The sequence below is a fragment of the Mytilus edulis genome, chromosome 3, assembly GCF_963676685.1.
Source record: "Mytilus edulis chromosome 3, xbMytEdul2.2, whole genome shotgun sequence".
NCBI classification, from domain to species: Eukaryota; Metazoa; Mollusca; class Bivalvia; order Mytilida; family Mytilidae; genus Mytilus; species Mytilus edulis.
This window is the reverse complement of record NC_092346.1, coordinates 20,959,905-20,977,602: the sequence shown is the minus strand read 5'-3', so window position 1 is coordinate 20,977,602 and position 17,698 is coordinate 20,959,905. Positions and strand designations below refer to the sequence as shown.

The window sequence follows — 17,698 nt, the reverse complement described above, 5'->3', positions numbered from 1 at the left end:
AAATGTTTTATCTTTAAGGATAGTTAGCGTACGAATTTCATATTTACGTGTCACATAATTTGTTCTCGGACTCTTACGTCCTGGCAATATAAATCCACCTTTGTGTTAAAGGTAACTTCTAAAGAGTACCGAAACTACAACGACTGGTTCTAACGTTTACTCTTGTTTCCATCGTTCAATCTATAACATTGGATAGAAAATATTTGAAACCAGGGTCGATTAAAGATGGCGCCGCCCATTACACGTGAGTGCCGAGTGCTAGCATTATGAGATTATGCTGGAAATGAAACTGTTACACCAATAAAATACCAGAATGTCTGTTAAAATTAACTCCAAAACTCATGTCTCTTTTAGATTAATAAAAAAATACGATGACATGTAACCTCTCAGTGTTAAACAAAAGCAGTTCACTAAACATGAATTTCAACTTTCTGCTATTTTTTCCCACATTACTATGATTACTATTTGCATATATATAAAAAAATATTATATATGTGTTAAAGTAATGAAGGTGCAGATCCAGCTATTTTAAAAATGGGGGGGGGGGGGGGTCCTTACCCAGGACAAAGGGGGGTTCCAACTACATTTGCACATGTCCCCACTCAAATGCATTGATCGTCCAAAAAAGGGGGGTGTTCCAACCTCCGGAACCACCCTCCTCTGGATCCGCCACTGTAATGTCACATGTAATGCATACAATTAGATAAAATGTTGTGATATCTCTGTTCTCATGGCTGATTTATTTATTATATAGTCAAATTTTTCATTATAAAATTCAATCATGCTCCTTAATCAGGCACGTAGCTTCCTATACGCTAACACGCAGTTGCGTGCACATCGATTCGGCATGCAAAAAAAAAAAAATGGCAAAATAAAAATTTATAGATTGAATGTTAAACATGTTAAAGGAAACACCTATGTTTTCACTTTTTAAATTGATGAAATATCATTAAATAACGGCATTTGGTTTCAAAATAAAAGTGTTATTGGAGATTATGACAAAATCGGACAGTAACTTGTATCTTTTACAAGATTTTAATTTGTAATACTCAGTCTATTAAAGTTAAAGTAGTTTTTGGAGCACATTTTACAGTTTACGGTTCATCAGTTTGGAATGAGATGTACCAATCCGGCAGGGTTGGCAAAAACCTGGGTTTTATGAGTATTGCCCAGCCCAGTGGGAAATACTGGGAAAACCCGGGTTTTACTGGGTTTTATCAGTGGCGGATCCAGGGGGGGGGGGGGGGGGGTCCGGGGGTGCGCACCCCCCCTTTATTTTTGCTGATCAATGCATTTGTATCGGGACATATGTTTTGCACCCCCCTTTGCCCTGGGTGCCCTGGGTTAGCACCCCCCCTTTCGAAAATTCCTGCATCCGCCCCTGGTTTTATTGGGTAATACTGGGCAATACTGGGTAATATAAAATATTTGTCTGAATTTTAAAGAGGATTCAGTGATAAATAGAAATGTAAAACATTTAATAAGATATTTTAACCCTATTTTGTTTGTTTAGCATTTGTCTAGATTGGCAAACTGTAAATAGAAAGCAAATAAATCATTTTTTTTTCAAATGAATATAGCTCCTATTAAGAATTAACAATTACATTAGATTATTATTAAAGAAACATCACATTTAAATAATGTATATGTACTATCACTAATTAATAAGTAATTATTCAGATTAGAACACAGATTTGTTTATGTAACAATAATCAGTCCTTTCAATTTTATAAGTGTTAATGGCATGACCCTGTAGGGTGTTTATTTAGCAATATGAATTGATAACAATTAAAATTAACAATTCACTTAAACACTGCAATAAAATGCATTTTTCAAAGTTTGGATTATTGAAACAATACTTGGTAATTAAAAGGTATCATTAAATGAGCAAATCTTGTATTCTGCCTACATATAAAATTAAAAGAGATTTAGAGAATGAAATTGAATTTTCTAGAAATGACTGTCAATGGTTATCTGTATAAAAAGTATATTTGGGCTATTGGTACTTTACGGAACGGAACGGAACGGAACGGAACGGAAAAGAATTTCATTTAAGGTATCCAAAGGGGGCATTTATCAAAATTTCGAAAAATCTTTAAAACAAAACAAACTTTAAAATTTCTGTGTTTTACGGTTTTCCATATACAAATAACACAAATGTATACTTAATCTCATCTTCACAGGTGAAATGTGTAATAATGTATAACATCGGAAAATATTCTGTAGCTGAATATGTCGGATTGTCCTGATAAATTATCATGAAATTAACGCATTTGCAAGTCATGCATTATGATATCTAGACTGACCTCACGTCGTCCTTGATTAGAGACAGTGATCCAGTTGAATCTGATTTAAACTTTTTAATTTATTTTTCCGTTCCGTTCCGTTCCGTAAAGTACCAATTGCTCTGAGGAATTGGTATTTAACGGAAAAAACGGAAACAGACATCTTTAATGTAATTAAAGCAGTATGATAAAAAAAAATTGTCTGACACCACTTTTTGCATGAGTGGTATGTGTTTTAGATAGCATTTTCGACTTGATCAATAATAAAAAATTTAACACAAAGGCAGGTTACACAAAAAGTCTTTCTCCTTCCATCGGTAATTATATTTTAAAAAAGAGGCCTTCAACAGCCCGTTCCGACGATGATTAGAGACAGTGATCAAGTTGAATCTGATGTAAACTTTTTAATTTATTTTTCCGTTCCGTTCCGTTCCGCAAAGTACCAATTGCTCTGAGGAATTGGTATTTAACGGAAAAAACGGAAACAGACATCTTTAATGTAATTAAAGCAGTATGATAAAAAAAATTGTCTGACACCTCTTTTTGCATGAGTGGTATGTGTTTTAGATAGCATTTTCGACTTGATCAATAATAAAAAATTTAACACAAAGGCAGGTTACACAAAAAGTCTTTCTCCTTCCATCGGTAATTATATTTTAAAAAAGGGGCCTTCAACAGCCCGTTCCGACGATGATTAGAGACAGTGATCCAGTTGAATCTGACGTAAACTTTTTAATTTATTTTTCCGTTCCGTTCCGTTCCGTAAAGTACCAATTGCTCTGAGGAATTGGTATTTAACGGAAAAAACGGAAACAGACATCTTTAATGTAAATTAAAGCAGTATGATAAAAAAAATTGTCTGACACCTCTTTTCGCATGAGTGGTATGTGTTTTAGATAGCATTTTCGACTTGATCAATAATAAAAAATTTAACACAAAGGCAGGTTACACAAAAAGTCTTTCTCCTTCCATCGGTAATTATATTTTAAAAAAGAGGCCTTCAACAGCCCGTTCCGACGATGATTAGAGACAGTGATCCAGTTGAATCTGATGTAAACTTTTTAATTTATTTTTCCGTTCCGTTCCGTTCCGCAAAGTACCAATTGCTCTGAGGAATTGGTATTTAACGGAAAAAACGGAAACAGACATCTTTAATGTAATTAAAGCAGTATGATAAAAAAAATTGTCTGACACCTCTTTTTGCATGAGTGGTATGTGTTTTAGATAGCATTTTCGACTTGATCAATAATAAAAAATTTAACACAAAGGCAGGTTACACAAAAAGTCTTTCTCCTTCCATCGGTAATTATATTTTAAAAAAGGGGCCTTCAACAGCCCGTTCCGACGATGATTAGAGACAGTGATCCAGTTGAATCTGATGTAAACTTTTTAATTTGTTTTTCCGTTCCGTTCCGTTCCGCAAAGTACCAATTGCTCTGAGGAATTGGTATTTAACGGAAAAAAACGGAAACAGACATCTTTAATGTAATTAAAGCAGTATGATAAAAAAAATTGTCTGACACCTCTTTTTGCATGAGTGGTATGTGTTTTAGATAGCATTTTCGACTTGATCAATAATAAAAAGTTTAACACAAAGGCAGGTTACACAAAAAGTCTTTCTCCTTCCATCGGTAATTATATTTTAAAAAAGAGGCCTTCAACAGCCCGTTCCGACGATGATTAGAGACAGTGATCCAGTTGAATCTGATGTAAACTTTTTAATTTATTTTTCCGTTCCGTTCCGTTCCGCAAAGTACCAATTGCTCTGAGGAATTGGTATTTAACGGAAAAAACGGAAACAGACATCTTAAATGTAATTAAAGCAGTATGATAAAAAAAATTGTCTGACACCTCTTTTTGCATGAGTGGTATGTGTTTTAGATAGCATTTTCGACTTGATCAATAATAAAAAATTTAACACAAAGGCAGGTTACACAAAAAGTCTTTCTCCTTCCATCGGTAATTGTCATGTCTCATGTTTCACATTTATTTATTTTCCGGAAAGAAACCGGACTTATTTTTTGTATTTCAATTTTCATAAACTTCCGTCAAGTCACGTTAATTTTCTCTTGGACAATCCTTCTGATGCCACGATGTAAGTCACTTATACTTACCTTTTTTATGTATATATAGTGTAAACACATTCATTTTGATAGACTGCAATTGTTTTTATAAGTTTTTGACGATGCAAACAATTTTTGATAACCACATGCGAATTCGAAATCACTGTGAGCAAAGTGTGAATCGATAATATGTTTTCAGTTGGAATATGGTCAGAAATGTCACTGTGTGTAAACTTGACAGTAGATAAATTGCTTTTTTGCGAATAAGTTGATACTTTGAATATATGAAGTTTGTATACTGAATTCTTATTTTGAAATATATGTTTCCATTAGAGGTACATTACATTTTCTATTATTTGATACTACTTTTGTTGATTTATCTGAAATGTTACATTAGCTGTTTTTATATCGATTGTCTTTGTTTTATTGTAGCTTTTCACCATATAGATGTGCAACGGAATAAATACTATCTCACAGTATTGACTTTGATTTGTTAGTCCCTAACGATTTAGCACATAGGTTTAGCTGGACTGCGTCTAGGCAGTCACAGTAATTATATTTTAAAAAAGGGGCCTTCAACAGCCCGTTCCGACGATGATTAGAGACAGTGATCCAGTTGAATCTGATTTAAACTGTTTAATTTATTTTTCCGTTCCGTTCCGTTCTGCAAAGTACCAATTGCTCTGAGGAATTGGTATTTAACGGAAAAAACGGAACAGACATCTTTAATGTAATTAAAGCAGTATGATAAAAAAAAATTGTCTGACACCTCTTTTTGCATGAGTGGTATGTGTTTTAGATAGCATTTTCGACTTGATCAATAATAAAAAATTTAACACAAAGGCAGGTTACACAAAAAGTCTTTCTCCTTCCATAGTGGAAGATATTAGCAAGCAAAATCGAGGGAATTGTGCAAATGATGATACAAGCATGAAAATTACCACAAAGCATCATTATTATATACTTTTTAAGAAATAACTGCTGGCCAGTAAAAAAAATATTTTTTTCAAGATGGCCACGGCCATTTTCTAAAATGGCTGTTTTCTTTAGTTTGAAAATACTGATTTTTCTAGAAAACTTTACTTTGAACTTCTTTTAGTAAAAACCAATTACCTGGTTTGGTGGATACCTTCCTTACATCACATATTTATTAAAAATTAATATTTGACATATTCAGTATTTGCGCATGCGCGAAAATGAAACAAAATTCTTTCAAAAACATCTGAACTATTTAACATATATTTAGTGTTTTTGGATTTCTAATGATATTATGAATTGGATTAATAACATTTTTCAAGGTTATGATACACATGTGCAAACTATTTATAGACATCAAGAGCAATTTTTATGCACTACCAAGCATTTCTCAGGTATTCGATGGGATAGGCGAAAATGTGGTTAATCCCGGAGAAACATCAATTGTAACTGCAGATCAGCCACTTTTGGAGATCTCTAATCAAATTCAGTGGGAATGGCCTGATTTGTAAGGAAAAGATAAGTGTATCGTTATGTTTGGTGGATTGCACATTGAAATGACTTGTTATTAAACTCTGGGTGATATATTGCGTGATAGGGGATGAACATTGCGTCTTACTGAAGCCAATATTGCAACACCAAGAACAGCAGATTCTTTTCATGTATTTTCAAATGTACATAGAACTAGACAGGCGTATCAGACAACCGCATGAATTTTGCTTGAATTGTTAATTTCGGATTATGAAAGCTCAATTCAGAATATATAATTATGTCATGACTCTGTGGCGTTCAATGATTTAAAAGACTGGTGTAAGAAAATAGAGTCATTTCGACCACAGTTTAATTCCTGGCGTTCAATTATGAATTAAGAACTTCTTCTGATTTTGGTATTATGCTCATTTCATGAGTGAGATTTCGTACTTTTCAAAAAATCCATATAAAGCACGAAAGCGTACTGTTTTAGGTCTTGATCGTGTAAATTATGCTAGATCGTTACCGACCGTCTCCGAGATATGACTTCCATTCCCGAACATCATCCACAGGTGTCAATGGAATTTGAAAAGGAAAATTTCACTGTCCGTAAGACCAGCAAATGTCTTTTTTATAACACAATTGATCAGGCACAAAAACAGAATAATGCAATAGTGAAGGGTGATGTTGGTGCCATAGGATTAACCGAAGATCCCTTTTAGACAAATGGATGGTAGCTGGACCAGGAATGTATATACTAGAAGATGAATATGAAAGATCTAGTGGTTTGGGTACTGTACTGTACGACTGTTTGCTATTTGTAGTTACAATAAGATTTGACAAGTATTGGGGTACCAATCCATTGTTTTATTCATACATTAATAAGGACTTGTGGTATAATATTCTATTACATGTATTTACTGGAATTATTCCAGATTCTTTAAAAAGTTCAACAGATGGTTTTTGAAAATCGTGTTCATTTAAAATAATTCTAGCTTCCCTTTTTTGTAATTTAAGCAAACTGTCGATTAAAAATGTGTTACAGTTGCCCCATATTGAACAACAGTAGTCAAAATTTGGAAGAATGTATGCATTATAAAATAAAATTCTTGCATTATGATTTAAATATTTCTTGATCCTTTTTAGTAGAGCTAAAGGAAGAATTTACCTTAAAGTTTTTAATAAAATATTTGATATGATCAGACCAAGACAGAGTTGCGTCCACAAAAATACCGAGGACTTGTTCACGCTGACTTTCATTAATATATTGATTATTAATGAAGATATTAAAAGGTTCATTACACATGACAGAAAGTTTGTGTTTTGAACATAAACACATTTTCTTTGTTTTGGATACATTGATTAACATTTTGTTTTCATCACACCAATGAGAAATATTTTCTAACACAGTATTTAGTGTCTGGCTATACAACTTTTGTTTTTACCAGTAACAGAAATAGTACTATCATCAGCCAAAAGATCACTGTTAAATTAATGAATAATAAGAATAATATGGGACCTTAAACGAACCCTTGAGGTACACCTGTTTTTACTTTTAATACACCTGAAAAAGTATTTGAAATGTATACAACCTGCTGTCTATCAGTTAGATATGAAGTAAGCCAGTGCAGTGAAGAATAAGAAAATCTGTATTTTTGTAATTTCTGGAGGAGCAGTTTATGATGAAGAACATCAGAAGCTTTACAAAGATCCAGAAATACTGCTCCTACTAATTCGCCTTCATTAATTGCTTTTAACCATTTATCTAACAAAGTTGTCATGGCAGTTTGACAGGAATGGTTCGAACGAAAACCTGATTGCAGGACATACAACAGATTATATGTAGGACATACAACAGATTATATGTGTCCGTATAGTTCATTAAATAAGTTTTTACGTGTCTCTCAAGTATTTTAGATACTAATTGTAAAAATGCAATTGGTCTGTAATTAAATACATCATTTTTTAACATTTATTTTCAAAAACTGGTATGACTTCAGCTAGTTTGAATAATGATGGATAAACTGATTTTTTAATGCTTGAATTAAAAATTTGACATAAGGGAACTGAAATAAGATGAGAAGTAATTTTTAAAAACTTTGCACTGATATTATCAAGACTGCTTTTATTACATTACAGATGCCTGTTTCCGTTCGATTCCGTTAAATACCAATTTAAGCAATAATCATAAATCGTTTTTGAGATATGGTGCGACATGTAACCCCCCCCTTTTTTTTTTTACAAAATACTCAATTTTCAATTTTGACGGGACGTATTATGGTATACAAATGTCCAGTGTCCGTCCGTCCGTCCGTCTGTCCGCTGTAAACATGTCGCACCGTAACTTGAGAACGACTTATCCAAATTTCATGAAACTAACATAGTTGTTTCTTATGATGATAAAATGATCTGTATACTTTTTTGTGAAAATAAGATTACAACTTTTTGAGTTACGGCACTTTGTAACTAAAACAGGGGTGTGTTTTTTTCACATGTCGCACCGTAACGGTATCTCAAAAACGATTCTTGATTATGGCTTAAAACTTTAAATACTTCTTAGTTATATTAATCTTAATATCTGTATACTTTTTGGTGATGATTAAAAATTTCATTTTTGAGTTATTGAGTATTTTGTAAAAAAAAAAAAGGGGGGGTTTACATGTCGCACCATATCTCAAAAACGATTTATGATTATTGCTTAAAACTTTACACACTTCTTTGTTATATTAATCTAAAGATCTGTATACTTTTTGGTGATGATTAATTTTTACATTTTCGAGTTATTGAGTTTTTTGTAAAAAAAGAGGTTTTTTTTCACATATTGCGCTGTATCTCTATTGCTTAAAACTTAACAGGCTAATGTTGCGTCGGGTTTCCAAATAAATCTTGTACAATCTTCCTATTGAGCGGGAATAAGGAATGAGTCAGGATATACTAAGCATGACATCCTGTACAACCCTGTGTTATTCAAAAAAGATTTATGTTTTTTCACAAGACGACGGGCGTATCATGCGCTCATGGCGCAGCTGTTTATTTAAATATTGATCAAGTCGAAATGCTATCTAAAACACTTACCACTCATTCAAATAAGAAGGGTCTGACTTGTTTTTATCATACTGATCATACCGATGTCTGTTCCGTTTTTTCCGTTAAATACCAATTCCTCAGAGCAATTGGTACTTTGCAGAACGGAACGGAACGGAAAAATAAATTAAACAGTTTAAATCAGATTCAACTGGATCACTGTCTCTAATCATCGTCAGAACGGGCTGTTGAAGGCCCCTTTTTTAAAATATAATTACTGTGACTGCCTAGACGCAGTCCAGCTCAACCTATGTGCTAAATCGTTAGGGACTAACAAATCAAAGTCAATACTGTGAGATAGTATTTATTCCGTTGCACATCTATATGGTGAAAAGCTACAATAAAACAAAGACAATCGATATAAAAACAGCTAATGTAACATTTCAGATAAATCAACAAAAGTAGTATCAAATAATAGAAAATGTAATGTACCTCTAATGGAAACATATATTTCAAAATAAGAATTCAGTATACAAACTTCATATATTCAAAGTATCAACTTATTCGCAAAAAAGCAATTTATCTACTGTCAAGTTTACACACAGTGACATTTCTGACCATATTCCAACTGAAAACATATTATCGATTCACACTTTGCTCACAGTGATTTCGAATTTGCATGTGGTTATCAAAAATTGTTTGCATCGTCAAAAACTTATAAAAACAATTGCAGTCTATCAAAATGAATGTGTTTACACTATATATACATAAAAAAGGTAAGTATAAGTGACTTACATCGTGGCATCAGAAGGATTGTCCAAGAGAAAATTAACGTGACTTGACGGAAGTTTATGAAAATTGTAATACAAAAAATAAGTCCGGTTTCTTTCCGGAAAATAAATGAATGTGAAACATGAGACATGACAATTATCGATGGAAGGAGAAAGACTTTTTGTGTAACCTGCCTTTGTGTTAAATTTTTTATTATTGATCAAGTCGAAAATGCTATCTAAAACACATACCACTCATGCAAAAAGAGGTGTCAGACAATTTTTTTTATCATACTGCTTTAATTACATTAAAGATGTCTGTTTCCGTTTTTTCCGTTAAATACCAATTCCTCAGAGCAATTGGTACTTTGCGGAACGGAACGGAACGGAAAAATAAATTAAAAAGTTTAAATCATATTCAACTGGATCACTGTCTCTAATCATCGTCGGAACGGGCTGTTGAAGGCCTCTTTTTTAAAATATAATTACCGATGGAAGGAGAAAGACTTTTTGTGTAACCTGCCTTTGTGTTAAATTTTTTATTATTGATCAAGTCGAAAATGCTATCTAAAACACATACCACTCATGCAAAAAGAGGTGTCAGACAATTTATTTTTATCATACTGCTTTAATTACATTTAAGATGTCTGTTTCCGTTTTTTCCGTTAAATACCAATTCCTCAGAGCAATTGGTACTTTGCGGAACGGAACGGAACGGAAAAATAAATTAAAAAGTTTAAATCAGATTCAACTGTATCACTGTCTCTAATCAGCGTCGGAACGGGCTGTTGAAGGCCTCTTTTTTAAAATATAATTACCGATGGAAGGAGAAAGACTTTTTGTGTAACCTGCCTTTGTGTTAAATTTTTTATTATTGATCAAGTCGAAAATGCTATCTAAAACACACACCACTCATGCAAAAAGAGCTGTCAGACAATTTTTTTTTATCATACTGTTTTAATTACATTAAAGATGTCTGTTTCCGTTTTTTCCGTTAAATACCAATTCCTCAGAGCAATTGGTACTTTGCGGAACGGAACGGAACGGAAAAATAAATTAAAAAGTTTACACCAGATTCAACTTGATCACTGTCTCTAATCATCGTCGGAACGGGCTGTTGAAGGCCTCTTTTTTAAAATATAATTACCGATGGAAGGAGAAAGACTTTTTGTGTAACCTGCCTTTGTGTTAAATTTTTTATTATTGATCAAGTCGAAAATGCTATCTAAAACACATACCACTCATGCAAAAAGAGGTGTCAGACAATTTTTTTTTATCATACTGCTTTAATTACATTAAAGATGTCTGTTTCCGTTTTTTCCGTTAAATACCAATTCCTCAGAGCAATTGGTACTTTGCGGAACGGAACGGAACGGAAAAATAAATTATAAAGTTTAAATCAGATTCAACTTGATCACTGTCTCTAATCATCGTCGGAACGGGCTGTTGAAGGCCTCTTTTTTAAAATATAATTACCGATGGAAGGAGAAAGACTTTTTGTGTAACCTGCCTTTGTGTGAAATTTTTTATTATTGATCAAGTCGAAAATGCTATCTAAAACACATACCACTCATGCAAAAAGAGCTGTCAGACAATTTTTTTTATCATACTGCTTTAATTACATTAAAGATGTCTGTTTCCGTTTTTTCCGTTAAATACCAATTCCTCAGAGCAATTGGTACTTTGCGGAACGGAACGGAACGGAAAAATAAATTAAAAAGTTTACATCAGATTCAACTTGATCACTGTCTCTAATCATCGTCGGAACGGGCTGTTGAAGGCCTCTTTTTTAAAATATAATTACCGATGGAAGGAGAAAGACTTTTTGTGTAACCTGCCTTTGTGTTAAATTTTTTATTATTGATCAAGTCGAAAATGCTATCTAAAACACATACCACTCATGCAAAAAGAGGTGTCAGACAATTTTTTTTATCATACTGCTTTAATTACATTAAAGATGTCTGTTTCCGTTTTTTCCGTTAAATACCAATTCCTCAGAGCAATTGGTAGTTTGCGGAATTGAACGGAACGGAAAAATAAATTAAAAAGTTTACATCAGATTCAACTGGATCACTGTCTCTAATCATCGTCGGAACGGGCTGTTGAAGGCCTCTTTTTTAAAATATAATTACCGATGGAAGGAGAAAGACTTTTTGTGTAACCTGCCTTTGTGTTAAATTTTTTATTATTGATCAAGTCGAAAATGCTATCTAAAACACATACCACTCATGCGAAAAGAGGTGTCAGACAATTTTTTTTATCATACTGCTTTAATTTACATTAAAGATGTCTGTTTCCGTTTTTTCCGTTAAATACCAATTCCTCAGAGCAATTGGTACTTTACGGAACGGAACGGAACGGAAAAATAAATTAAAAAGTTTACATCAGATTCAACTGGATCACTGTCTCTAATCATCGTCGGAACGGGCTGTTGAAGGCCCCTTTTTTAAAATATAATTACCGATGGAAGGAGAAAGACTTTTTGTGTAACCTGCCTTTGTGTTAAATTTTTTATTATTGATCAAGTCGAAAATGCTATCTAAAACACATACCACTCATGCAAAAAGAGGTGTCAGACAATTTTTTTTAATCATACTGCTTTAATTACATTAAAGATGTCTGTTTCCGTTTTTTTCCGTTAAATACCAATTCCTCAGAGCAATTGGTACTTTACGGAACGGAACGGAACGGAAAAATAAATTAAAAAGTTTACATCAGATTCAACTGGATCACTGTCTCTAATCATCGTCGGAACGGGCTGTTGAAGGCCCCTTTTTTAAAATATAATTACCGATGGAAGGAGAAAGACTTTTTGTGTAACCTGCCTTTGTGTTAAATTTTATATTATTGATCAAGTCGAAAATGCTATCTAAAACACATACCACTCATGCAAAAAGAGGTGTCAGACAATTTTTTTTATCATACTGCTTTAATTACATTTAAGATGTCTGTTTCCGTTTTTTCCGTTAAATACCAATTCCTCAGAGCAATTGGTAGTTTGCGGAACGGAACGGAACGGAAAAATAAATTAAAAAGTTTACATCAGATTCAACTTGATCACTGTCTCTAATCATCGTCGGAACGGGCTGTTGAAGGCCTCTTTTTTAAAATATAATTACCGATGGAAGGAGAAAGACTTTTTGTGTAACCTGCCTTTGTGTTAAATTTTTTATTATTGATCAAGTCGAAAATGCTATCTAAAACACATACCACTCATGCAAAAAGTGGTGTCAGACAATTTTTTTTTATCATACTGCTTTAATTACATTAAAGATGTCTGTTTCCGTTTTTTCCGTTAAATACCAATTCCTCAGAGCAATTGGTACCGTTTACGGAACGGAACGGAACGGAAAAATAAATTAAAAAGTTTAAATCAGATTCAACTGGATCACTGTCTCTAATCAAGGACGACGTGAGGTCAGTCTAGATATCATAATGCATGACTTGCAAATGCGTTAATTTCATGATAATTTATCAGGACAATCCGACATATTCATCTACAGAATATTTTCCGATGTTATACATTATTACACATTTCACCTGTGAAGATGAGATTAAGTATACATTTGTGTTATTTGTATATGGAAAACCGTAAAACACAGAAATTTTAAAGTTTGTTTTGTTTTAAAGATTTTTCGAAATTTTGATAAATGCCCCCTTTGGATACCTTAAATGAAATTCTTTTCCGTTCCGTTCCGTTCCGTTCCGTTCCGTAAAGTACCAATAGCCGTATATTTGTAGCTGTTATACTTTGAAACTATAACAAGTCTTTACTATTTTGTGTTAAAATAAGCTTAAAAAATCATATTGCCCAGTAATGCCCACTATTACCCATTTCTGGGAGTATTGCCCAGCCCGGGAAAACCCGGGTCCCCCCCCCCCCCCCCCCCCCGGGTGGGTAATACTTTGCCAACCTGACCAATCGGCATTAGAATTATCAGAACCCTTCGATATGGTTGAAAATATGCAGAGGCGATGTGGTCGACAGACTACCAGAGCCAATAACCCTGCAAACACACCAAAACAGTATTGGAAAGTCTTATTATTTTTTTTGCGTATGTTGAAAACAAATGTACGATCAACAATGAACGACGACAGTTACTAGCATTACTGCATATTCATCGGCATTTCAGTGTGAATATTGACAATTAAAGTAATAGAGAAGTTTGTTTCTACCTAGACCCGAAGAGCAGATTTTGGACAATTTTGAGTAAATTCTGTATCACAAATATGTGAATTTTAATGTGCGTATTGTTATGTGTTTACCTTTATGCATTGGCTATATGTATAGGGGGAGGGTTGAGATCTCACAAACATGTTTAACCCGCTGCATTTTTGCGCCTGTCCCAAGTCTGGAGCCTCTGGCCTTTGTTAGTCTTGTATTATTTTAACTTTTAGTTTCTTGTGTACAATTTGGAGTTTAGTATGGCGTTCATTATCACATAAACTAGTATATATTTGTTTAGGGGCCAGCTGAAGGACATCTCCGTGTGCGGGAATTTCTCGTTGCATTGAAGACCTGTTGGTGACCTTCTGCTGTTGTCTGCTCTGTGGTCGGGTTGTTGTCTCTTTGGCACATTCCCCATTTCCATTCTCAATTTTGTTGTTTATGTATTACTCTATTCAGAAGATTTATTAATAGTTTTACATTCATAAATTTAAATTTCATAAATAGTCCTATCTACATATACATGTAACTCCTCTTTTAACCGTCCTATGAACGAAAACCGAAAAAGAAAACATTTTTCTGCATAAAAAGGTCCCAATTTTTTTTCGCAGAAGTTGCTTGCACATTGTTTCTTTCTAGCTACGCCCCCGTTAATCCTCAGTCTGTCCTCAGTGATTCCCTATATAATCAACCAATTTTCTTTCCCACAAAAAAAGGGGGGGGTCCACCTTCATTGTATGTTTACATGTATCACAGTATGCCTCTGGCAGTTTTTCTGAATTATTTCTCATCTGTAAAGTTTAAATATTAATTAGACTTTCAAGTAAGATTTGGGGTTGTTGGCTAAAGGTTATTTAGAAGACTCAGTTGTTTTTGTTCAATAACTTTATTAGCTGCAGAACCATAGCTCTTAGGTCCTTATGTTATTTTTTTACTTTTTGCAGACCATGTTCCACAGCTACTAAAGTGGCTTTCAAACAATTACCTTTCTAAATTTGATTATGTTCACTAATGACAAAATGAAAACCAACTTTAATATTGACAATGTTCACTCAGGAATTACGGTCCTTAATTTATTTATTTATTTCAGTTCGTGGGAGTGATGGTATTTGGATGGTAAATGGACCACCTACACTTGGATCTCGTCCAGATTTCACAGGGTAATTGAATTGATTATATAAATGCACTTATTTTCTACAGAATTTCTTTATTTTGTAATTTAGTTTTTTTATGTTATTGAGATTTTGCAAATGTATTACAATACCTTTATAGAAATTTGCTAAATCTCAACCTGCAGCACGTTGCTAAATCCATTTTGTATTACAACTCTTTTCAAAGCAGCAATTTCAGTGGTTTCTTCGTTGAAGATATTTAAGAAAAAATTATTTTCTTGTTGATTTTAGAATATCAGTTTTTTTAGTAGTTTTATTGTCCAGAATGTTAAAAAGAAAGATATGAGATCCTCATGAGAATCATGTCAGGGTGAGATGCATGTAAAAAGAATGTTTCTCTCTGTTTTAAAGGGTCAATAACAACCACAAAAATTGATGATAATGCTTAAAGTTATCAACTTGAATTTTCTTTTGCAATGTACCATTCATAAATTGAACATTTAATCTATACAAAACACTAACAAGGTTAAACAACTGTAAACAATTCAGTTTTTATTAACTAATTTTTATTTTCTTCTTCAGGGAAACCAGTTCAAAGACTAAAGTGGTTGTATTCGGTTCAGATGGGGCACTTATAGCATGGTGTAATGGTGAAAGGTAAATTTGTTAGTTGTGATCATACACTAAGTGTAATATAACTGTGATCATAGAATAGTAGTCTTTATTGATGTTTATTTGAAGGAAAATAGCCTAATATACTAACATTAATATTCCTAGTATATAATTCCATATGTTTGAAATAGAAGATTGGCATATACATTTAGAAAAGTTGTTAATTCAGTGAAAATAAATTTTATGTATGTCTGACAGACCAACATGGTCTATTACTGTATTCATGAAAATATTCAGAAAAATTGAAATTATATTGGAAAAACTTGAAACCATCAATTGTTGAAATTGGTGTGTACATGTTTATATATTTACATGTATATACTAAGGTAGATAAATACTTTTTTTGAAAATGAATCCCTATTTTCAGTATTGAGTACCACTTCATTTGAATTCTATCATTCATCAAATAGAATTTATAATTTGTAAAACTTTTTTTAGTGTCAAAGTTTATAAGACGTCAGATTACCAGCAGTTATGGGATTTACCTCATGCTAAAGTTTTTTGTATGAAGTTTTCTCCAAAAGGCAGTATTTTGTTAATATGGGAAAATTATTCAGGTAACTTACATAAATGCATTTTATTACATTATTATTAAAGGAGGATTAGTTTATTTGTATTTTTTTTCCTTTTAAGCTCTGTAAAAAAATATATCAGATCCTATAAATTAGTGTTCACTTAAGTAGTGGCTTTACCTTTCCAAGAAGAAGGTATTCATAATAAATTCACTTTGATATAATTTTTAGCTCACCTGACCTCAACCCGTTGTTGGGTTGCTTCCCCTGAATTGGTAATTTTAAGAAAATTTTGCAGCTTTTGGTTATTATCTTGAATATTATTATAGATAGAGATAAACTGTTAACAGCAATAATGTACAGCAAAGTAAGACCTACAAATAAGTCAACTTGATCAAAGTGGTCAATTGACCCCTTAACCCTTTCCTCCATAATGACGCCACCCCTTTACTCCATAATGACGCCTGTGTAGTACCTCAGTTGAAACGCTACGTCTCCAAAATGTGTATCAGACTTAAAAAAAATTGTATCCAATATAAAAAGGAGATTCATGAGAATATCTGACTTGAATTTCATTGATGAAATATTAGTTTTCACAATGCATTAACACTTTAAACCTGATGACTTTTTTTACTGAAAAAAATCCTATGCGAATCAAGTATTTAAAAAAAAATATCCATGGAGTAAAGGAGTTATTGCCCTTTAAAGTCAATTTTTAACAATTTTCATAAATTTTGTAGATTTATACAAAATATTTTAACTACTGGGCCAAGTTCATTATAGATAAAGATAATTGTAAGCAGCAAGAATGTTCAGTAAAGTAAGATCTACAAACACAATATTGTCATAAATCCATCTGTGTCCTTCGTTTATGATATGCACATAGACAAGGTGAGCGACACAGGCTCTTTAGAGCCTCTAGTTATCTTTCCTGAAACATTAAAAATGATAACATACATGTAGGCAGTATTAAAAACTATGTTCAAGTTTTTGATAAGGTTACATATGTGATGTCTGAACAGTAAATATGTGATAATCTTTTATATATCTGATAATTTTTTGAAAAAAAGTAAGTGACAGGATGTCCCAAACTAATAGAAAAAAACATTTATGTTTCAGTGAATCCTGAAACACAAAAGGGAAATGCAAATTTACATATATACAACATGCAAACAGGCAAACTGCTGAAGAGTTTGATTCAAAAGAAACAAGCAAATTGGTAAGAAATTTGAAGTCATAAAAAACCTCAAATTAAGAAAAATAATGAATATTCTTTTTATAACTCAATGGATAGTTTTCATTATAAAACTTATGTACATATATATTTTTTTTTCTGAAGAAAATTCTTTAATATGTTCATATTTAGAAGAAGTTTACTTTATTTTAATTGCTTGCTTCAAGGAAGCAATTCCCCGAGCGACCTCAGTATGACCCATCTCGTAAAAATCGGGTGATCGCAATACGCAAGGATGTCCTTAAAATAAACTATTATCTGATTGTACATGTAAAACACGTGCTCAATATCCATATTTTTTTTGTTGATTGTTGACAAACAGGTGACAATCGTTAAACTTCGGCTTCAAAACACGAACTTTAATTACCTGCCATATTTCACAACTGACTGATTGAAAAAATATGACGATTAT

At 32.8% G+C, this 17,698-nt stretch overlaps 1 protein-coding gene across 2 annotated transcripts in view; it reads left to right on the top strand.

The window, feature by feature from the left end:
• The first annotated feature begins 39 nt into the window (after nt 1–39).
• The window catches only part of LOC139514186 (eukaryotic translation initiation factor 2A-like), a 31,623-nt gene continuing 13,964 nt past the window's right edge, over nt 40–17,698 (top strand). Inside the window, exons 1-5 of one of the 2 annotated variants that reach the window (XM_071302992.1) lie at nt 40–244; nt 14,847–14,916; nt 15,451–15,525; nt 15,979–16,097; nt 17,172–17,271. In XM_071302992.1, the coding sequence (XP_071159093.1) occupies nt 226–244; nt 14,847–14,916; nt 15,451–15,525; nt 15,979–16,097; nt 17,172–17,271 (383 nt within the window). In that variant the 5' untranslated portion in view covers nt 40–225. Of the gene's footprint in view, nt 801–14,417; nt 14,917–15,450; nt 15,526–15,978; nt 16,098–17,171; nt 17,272–17,698 lie in introns of both variants that reach the window. The other variant, XM_071302991.1, reaches the window with a different exon arrangement.